General features: G+C 43.2%; 1 protein-coding gene across 1 annotated transcript in view; it reads left to right on the top strand.

Annotated features, from left to right (window-relative positions):
- KIF9 (kinesin family member 9) overlaps positions 1 to 8,654 on the top strand; it is a 45,013-nt gene that overhangs the window by 4,247 nt on the left and 32,112 nt on the right. Inside the window, exons 3-9 of the mRNA XM_019529828.1 lie at positions 558 to 723; positions 859 to 965; positions 1,989 to 2,213; positions 4,003 to 4,086; positions 4,203 to 4,295; positions 5,888 to 6,035; positions 6,907 to 6,971. Coding sequence (XP_019385373.1) covers positions 558 to 723; positions 859 to 965; positions 1,989 to 2,213; positions 4,003 to 4,086; positions 4,203 to 4,295; positions 5,888 to 6,035; positions 6,907 to 6,971 — 888 coding nt within the window. The remainder of the gene's footprint in view (positions 1 to 557; positions 724 to 858; positions 966 to 1,988; positions 2,214 to 4,002; positions 4,087 to 4,202; positions 4,296 to 5,887; positions 6,036 to 6,906; positions 6,972 to 8,654) is intronic.

Here is an 8,654-nt window from a genome sequence, read left to right as displayed (position 1 = left end):
AGTGTTGGAACGCAAGGGCTGGCTCTGGAACCTCGTGAACTAACAGACACCCTATAGACTTATTACAAAGAAAACTAACAACTTACTCTAAGCCGTCTACTTGTGCCAACTCGGCGAACCTCGAGGGCGGCTATAAAGCTACCTCCAATCCCGCCCCACAAGCTGCGCGCTCGCACAGCTTCGCAAAGCCCGCGGCTCCCCTAAGCGGTGCTGGAACCGCTAGCCTGGCATTCTGCTACACCCTTCATTCAGTGTCTTACCCATCTTACAATTCTTGTATTGACCCTCATCTTCTCCAGCAAAGCTGGTAATTCCCCATGTGATACTGAGTCCTGAGAGATTAGTTCACCACACTACTGTAGTCTAAACTATCAGCTATTTCATCAAAGAAGAATATCGGGATCATCTGCCACAACCTCTCTTTGCTGAACCCACATTACATTTTGTCCTGTTTTCCGTTTATCTCTGTGTATTGTATTTAATTATTTTTTCCTTCAAAGGTTGTTTTAAAGCCTGGTATAATATAGAGGTCATCCTTTTCATCTTTGTCTTCATAGAGCATAGATATCTCCATCAAGAGAGACATTAAGAAAGAAGTTGTCAATAACAAGCAGACTGATTGGTCCTTTAAATTGGATGGTGTTCTTCACAATGCATCACAGGACTCAGTTTATGAAGCAGTAGCAACCCAGTTGGTGTCTGAAGCGCTGGGTGGCTATAATGGTAATTTTTCTTGCCAATAATTAAGTATTTTAAGAATTAGTGGAGTTCCCTGTCTGAGGATGGGATGTCTGTGATGTTACATTTGAGAAATGAACAAGTTCTACTGAGTTTATTCCTTATTTGAAACTTTTTTAGGCACAATTATATGCTATGGACAAACAGGAGCTGGTAAAACTTATACCATGACAGGACCAGGTAAAAGCTACCAGCATCGAGGGATCATACTCCGAGCTATACAACAGGTACTAAAGATTTAAATGAGGAAAGAGTAAAAGAAGGGATAGCTAATACATCTAGCATAACATCCTTCCTTGTTCTGAAACGTTTGTTAACTCCCCAGTTACAGAATCAGGATCACCACCAATCCATGCTTCCTGATTTTAACAGAACCACCACGCACAGTGCAAAAGTAGTTTTAGGGGCTGCTAAATGATCCCTAAAGAACTCTCGGGATCCATATTGCATCAGTGTCACAGCTTGATGTTCCACGGTGAGTTTGCATGGGAACACTGTGACCTTGTGCCTTGACAGTGGTGACATCTCAGTGAAACAGGGCAATAATGTATTGCAATGGACTGATGCATCATCCCATTGCATCATAAACATAAGAGGACTGGGATATACAAATTTACCAGCTTCTCAAAGCTGGCCAGTTGAGCACTGCATTGAGCCAAGTTTCTTGCATATCTCTGCAGTAGCCTGCTGACCCATGCACAACAGATAAAAAGCATGTGGGGTTGGCATAGCCTGCCACGACCAAATGATAGCTGGGAAGTGTCTTATTGCCATGTACAGAGATTAATATTACTTGCTTTCATTAGTTCCCCCAGTGTGCAAGGTACTTTCCAGTCATAAAGAAGGACTAGTCCTTGCTGGAAAGTGCTTGAGCTTATTAACTCATTTTTCTTGTCTTTAATTCCCTTCTGAATAATTTCATTTGAGTTATATTTCTTGAAGCTAGTGTTAATGGTTTTTGTGCCATTAGAAAAAAACAATCCAGTCAGCAAATGGAGTATCCTTTTATGAATTGTTTAAAGAGGACAGAGAACATCAGTTTCACTTTTATTTTAGCTGCCCTCCCTTGCATTTAAAGGCATGATATTTTCATTGCAAGAATCACGTGGAAAATCCTATTAAAAGACCTCCCACAATCCAGCTCAGAGGTAGCGCCACATGTGCTGAGAGTTTTTCACATTCTGCAAAGCCACAGATAGCTTGGTTGTGAACTCATACTGCCATTGACAAGCATCTGATTTGCCACATAGGTGTTCAAGGCAATTGAGAAGCATGTTGATCAGTCCATCACTGTCCGAATATCCTACCTGGAAATCTACAATGAGGCCCTCTTCGATCTTTTGTCCACTACATCAGGAGACACAGCAGGGAATGTTCAGATGAACATAGTGGATGGCCCACAAGGTGTTCATGTGAAGGGCTTGTCTGTGCATCACGTTAGCTGTGAGGAAGATGCTTTAAGTCTCCTGTTTCAGGCAAGAAGACACAATACCTTCTTATTATTTCTTATCCTAAGATTTTTATTTTCATTGATTTGATCAAGGGGCAGGATGGTGCAGAGGGATTCAAGCAGCAGCTGGGACATCTGATTCTCAGAGTGAAATTGTAAGCTCTCTCCATCCTTTTTATGCTGGGTAGGAGGACTGGAGTGACAAAAGCTCCAGTTCTACCAGAAGATTCCCCTGGTATTGCACTCAGGGAGACACCTGTAAGGCTGACCGCCATGAATAAAGGGTATGCCAATATGGGAATGGAAGTGGAATGGAAATGGAAGTCAACCACTGCAGGTCCTGCAACTTAAACAGCTTCCCCACAGTGGTCTGAGGTGTAACAGGCTGCTCCACCTGATAAGAGCCCAGGACTGGTAGTGCACAAAGTGGTTTGTTTTCAGTGTCCCAGTGATCATAATCAGGAAGTCAAAGAGTAGTCTCCACAGAGTCTGTCTGGCTTCCTGCTAAAATCCTTGCCCAGGCTGGGTTGGCATTCCTTTCTGAAGACATGCTTACTCACTGTTCTGAGCCAAGTCAGGATTCTCCCATAGCAAATAAAGATACCAGTGGCACACTCTGAAGCTGCATTGGGTCACTTAAGGCATGCAGACTGCTTGATAAGTTATACCAAGGGGACTGTCTTATATCATGTGGGTGTGTGAATCCCAGGAGCATATATACATCTGTACCACCATCACACACACATTCCTTAGTTCAGACTACAGGAATATGTATAATTTGTTAGCTCCAGCTCTAGGAAGCATGTCACACCAGTAACTGATTGAAGCCCCAGAAAATTTTTGTTTGGCTTTCTAACTGCCAAGCTGCATCAGGTGTCTGAAAAAGCACAGCCTTAGAAACCAGTTGGGTTAGCAACACAACGGCCATTCTCTGTTTTTAGAAAGGAAGAAGGTGGTGTTGTGATTAAACACAAGACTTGGCAGCCAGGGAAAATGTGGATGCAGTCTGTAGCTATAAGTTTGCACATCATTATCTATTCTATGTGATGTAAATGGCACCTGCAGTTAATCATGTCTGCAAATTGTGGGCATAGGGCAGGAGGCTGACATTTGGCAACCCTGCCCTTTCTTCTCTGCATTTCTCTCCATATCTATAAAGTGGCATAGGAGGTTTTCCAAAGACAACAGCTTGACTAAGTTCCTATTCTTGGGTCTCCTTTCCCTAGTGTGAAGTTGGCTGCATCTCTAGCTCTCAAAGATTCATCCCCTTTGAGGCACAGACAGGCCAGCCCTCTTTAGATACCAGTGGCAGGTGCCTCCATGCCTGCTTTTTCACCAGTCTGTTGTGGAGAAACAATCACATTACCCCTAACTGAAGCATTTGTTTGTGGTCCTTTCCTACCATATAAAAAAATTATAGTTGTATATTATACTTAGAATTTGGGGAACTCTTTGCTTCTTGCTTATCAAGGAACTAAAACTTGGACTGAGACATTGTCTCAGAATCGGACTTACCTGACTGCTCCTTTGAGAGCCAGACTGCTTGGAGAGATCGGGGAACTCTGACCTTTCTTTTAAAAGGCATTGGTGGTAAAACACTCCAGAGAATCATGCTAGCAATGCCCCAGAGCATTAGGCATATAACACTTGTTCCTCAGACAGAAAGCTCTGGATAAGCAAGTAATGATGTTCTCTCTGCCTTTTAAAGATCCAAACAATGTTTATTTAACTGCGTGAATTTGTCATTTTCTTTTTTGATTTATTCTACTGAGACTTATGCGTAAAACCACTGCCCTTTCTGACTTAATTTTCAGGGTGAAACCAACAGAGTAATAGCTGAGCACACCCTGAATAAAAACTCCTCCAGGTCCCATTGCATCTTTACAATCTATCTTGAAGTAAGTGTTCCAGGATTTTTTACTCAGATCTCTAAGGGTATTTACAACTTTATGTTATATAATATACTTCAGTTGTGTGACGTATTAGATATAAATTATTCCCCCCCGACCCCCAGTCTCATTCCAGAATATTGTCAGATGCCAAATACATCACTTCAAGAATTACCCTGGTTGATCTTGCGGGTTCAGAACGGCTGGGAAAGACTGGGGTAAGCAGACATAAAACAGTCACTCTTTCTAGGGAATGGGTCTAGTTACGAAAGTGGAATTTTAAGATTTTCCCACTAGGGTTAATGGAAACAGCCAAATCACATTTCCTTCCCCATTTACTGCTACAGAAGTCCTCAGGAGTGAATGAGCCCTAGATTTTCATTTGTGCAAAGTAAATTTTATTGTAGCTTGTTTCTGGGGAAACCAGTCCCAGAAGAAAAGAGCCATGATACTGCTGCTTCTACATGGCTGCTCTCCTTGAAGTAGCTATTAGTATCCCTTTGCTATATTTACACATGAGTGACTAATTGCAGAGTTATCAAAACCTGATTGACACAAGAATCAACCCCTTAGTCAGTGAATAGGAAGAACACTAACAGATCTTCACAATCCCCTTAAAGCAAGAGCTTGAATGTTTTCAGTAGCTGTAATGTCTTCTATGAAATCTGAAGATGTGTAGGTCTCCATACTCTTCCCATCTGATTTCTGATGCATGCTTCCTTAGAATCATAGAATCAATGAGTCGGGAGGGACCTAGACAGATCATCGAGTTCCCTCTCTCCCCAGGTGCAGCACCCTGCACTTGTCCTTGTTGAACTGCATCCTGTTCAGATCCGCCGACTTCTCCAACCTATGCAGGTCTGCCTGGATGCGGTCCCTGCCTGCCGGTGTATTCACTTTACCCCACAGCTTGGTGTCATCAGCGAACTTGAACAGGCTGCTTTCCACACCCTCGTCCAACAAGGTCATAGCTCAGTACAGGCAGGAGCTGGAAGCATTCAGCTTTACTTGGCCAAAGAACCTGTTTTGCACAACAGCTTCATGCTGCCAGTGGAATTTTTTTAGTGCCTGATGATATCACGTGGAATTGAGGCAATAACCTTCTTGGAACATTAGGGAACAACAACTGAAACCTTTTCAGAGCTCTCATGTGATCTTCTATATTGGGTCAGCAAAGAAATCCCCAGGGGCCTTGTGACAGACAGAGGGTTTCCCTTTTCAGGGCAAGAAAAGTCAGTGTTTCTAGCAGGCTTACTATTTGCTTTCCAATTCGCTTTTCAGCCCTTTAGAAGCTGTAATCTCATAGTTACTTAATCTGTATTGGAGTTTTCATCTCAATACCCTTCCCAGTCAGACAGAGCCCTGGCCTAGGATCACGTAGTTGGGGCTGGTCCTGCTTGGAGCAGGGGGTTGGACTAGATGTGACCTCCTGAGGTCCCTTCCAACCCTTGTTTTTTATTATGATTGTATGATCAGCTTAATAAAGTGGAAGGTCCTCTGAAGTCTGGAGGTCTGTAGGGCTAGACTGTTAAGACAGGCTAGTTTCTGTAGCCAGTGACTTACATGTGGCTGACATTATGTCTGCCCCTCTTTGACTTCCCCATGTGAATACCCTGAATAGCTAAGTCAGCTGGATTCAGCCATTGGCTTGAGTCCAGACTGGGACTCAAATTCACACTCCTAGAACTATAGTGAGCTGCTTTAACCCTCTGCCATCATGCCCCAGTGCAGTGACATGTATCCTGCATTCTGCAGTTCACCCAGAAATACGTGCTGTGGACATGGTTTGCTTTTTTGGTCTTTGTTGCAGTCCGAGGGGCAGGTTCTGAAAGAAGCCACCTACATCAACAAGTCTCTGTCATTCCTTGAACAAGCCATCATTGCACTAGCTGATCAGAAGAGGGACCATATCCCCTTCCGGCAAAGCAAGCTTACTCATGTGCTTAAGGATTCATTAGGTAAGGACCTGGCATTGGAACAACCCTGACCTGAGTAACTGGAAGATGTCTTGGTTACAGTTATTAGAGGCAGAAGAGGCCAGTGATGAAAAGCATGCAGTCAACTTTAGGCTAATAATCCTACCTATGACAACATGGCATTAGTCACTGTTCAAAAATAACATCTGTCTTCTTACTCTAATGAAACACCAAGCATGCATATGGTACAAGCCTCATGCTACTCAAGCCAGTAGAAACATTGCTAAACTTTTCTCAGCTGAAAACACTTTAAAAGCACATCACTGGCCTTTCCAGATTCTGATCTTATAAATGTCCTTGGCTCTTGTTAATCCCAGCAGGAGTTGATGATGATCAGCATCTGGCAACAGAGGACAAACCCAAAAGCCCTATTATATCTGGAATGTGTAGGAAAATCTTCCACCTTAGCAACACTGAATGACAATCTGAATAGAGAAAGCAGCTGAAGATAGGCCGCAGACATCTGTTTTGATAACTGAAGTCATAAAAATGTAGGATGGGCTTTCCAAAGCTCTCAGTATTAGCCTATTAAGTTCTTGTTAAACTCCATGACAAAACCGCTATTGATTTCATTGGGATAAGAGGCCAACTCTGAGAGTTTGTGAAATCCTACCCTTCAGCTTTACCCCACTCTACGCACTTACAGTTTGCATTGCCATGTACTGAGTATAAACTCACTAGGAAGCAAACATACGTTGCCTGTATTCTTAACTCATGCCATACTATTGTGTTGATGTATGTTACTTTATGTGGGGACTACTGGTGACTGAGGGGAAAAATATCAAATATAAAACTTTCCAGGAAGGAAACCAATACAGAGCACATCATGTTCCTCCTTCTTGCTTGTTTTCAGGAGGAAACTGCAATACTGTCCTGGTGGCAAATATTTATGGTGAAGCTGCGCAGATAGAAGAAACTGTAAGTTGAGAGCGTTTTCTTCTGAAATGATGTCAAGGCCCACTTTCAAGATGTTTAGGTCCTGTCCAGATTTCAGTTGAAACCCATGCTGGCCATAACCATGTTAGTGTTCATAGGGCCAAGAAAAGTATCAGGTTTACTTCATCAAAATGACTTGCTCCTGCACCTTACTGTTGCTGCATGTTGGAAACACCATAGGGCTAAATTCATCTGTTTGCTGCAGCCTCTTTGTACAATCTAACTTATCCATTGAGGATGCTAATCTGCCAAGAGGGAACATGAATGTCTCAACTAGAGGAATGCTTGTGGCCAGATATTGCTGGGATAAAGGAGGCATAGCTCTTGTCATCATTGTTTTTTCTGACGGAAACCCTCTGTCCCCAAATCAGAACAAAGAGGCTTACTTTGTCAGGTGGGGTTCTGGAGTAAAGAGAGAGTAATGCCTGCCTCTTCTAAAGGGACTCTTTTTTATCAGAAAACTGAACAGAAGTTTAACTAGCATTCAGAACAGGCACACACATAGTCATATCTGGGAGGCAATGGGGGAATGTAGGCCATACCCCAGGACCTCTGACTTCCTGCTGGATTCCTTAATTCTTCCAGTTGTCAATTCCTCATGTCCTGAACTCCTCAATCCTCCCAGGTTCACAATCACAGACATATGGTCATTAATGACATGTATCTATCTACACTTTGATTGGGTATATGTTAATGAAGGGTTTGGTCATGAAGACCTCCCCTGCTAAATGTAAAATGTATGGTAAGGAGTTTCATCCTAGATGCCCTGCTCCTCTGCTCCAATGGTATGGACACTAGGGCAAGTAGCTAGAAGCCCAGAGGTCAAGAGCTTGAGGCCATAGCAGAAGGTGCTCAGGGCACAGACATGTCAGATTTAAACGAATCTGCAAATTCTGCTAAATACCTTATCACAAGGACACAAGAAAGGAAAGGGCCGAAATGTGATAAAGGTCTCAGGTCTTGCCTCCACATTCATTGTTTAGCAGCTGCTTAGCTGTGATAGTCTTCAAAGGATATCAGTTAGGTTTCAACTCTAGACACTGAGTTGCCTTCCTTACGGTAAAGGGTTTCAGTTACTTTGTGTTGGTGTTACTGTGGTCAAGCACTTAGTCAGTGTTTTCCTGTTTAGAACTCATCAAAAATTGGAACCTGTCTTTAGCCAAGATTAACCCACAATTTCTATTATTTTTAGTAACACATTTAGAGCAACAACATGTGGTTTCTTTCTGTATACAATGGAGGATAAATACAGGTTGGAGGCGCTTATGCCAAGGCCTTTAATATGTTCCTTACAGTGCGGTTCTAACTATGTGTTTGGAATACAGTGCACAGCAAAGCCAGCACAGCTGTACACACCAGGCCTGACTTGGCTCTCAGTTGTGACTCCACGAGTAGTTGTGTGCCTAAGTCCTCATAGGTAAGTTGTGGAGCAGGAATAATGAATGGGTGAACAGGTCATGAGCCCCAGGCACTGCCTAAGGGGGAGCACTGGTCTGGAGCTAGTGGGACACTTCATCCTGCAGGGAGCAAACCAGGAAAGCCAAGGCTGCAACTGAACTCCAACTAGCTTTAGGCATCAAGGACAACAAAAAGTCCTTTTTCAGATATGTGGGGAGCCGGAGGAAAAGCAAGGGCAATGTTGGACCCCTGCTAAACCAGATGGGG

The sequence above is a fragment of the Crocodylus porosus genome, unplaced genomic scaffold, assembly GCF_001723895.1.
Source record: "Crocodylus porosus isolate Cpor-Errol unplaced genomic scaffold, CroPor_comp1, whole genome shotgun sequence".
Lineage (NCBI taxonomy): Eukaryota > Metazoa > Chordata > Crocodylia > Crocodylidae > Crocodylus > Crocodylus porosus.
Note: the sequence above shows the minus strand (reverse complement) of the source record. Positions and strands in the feature narration are given on the sequence as shown.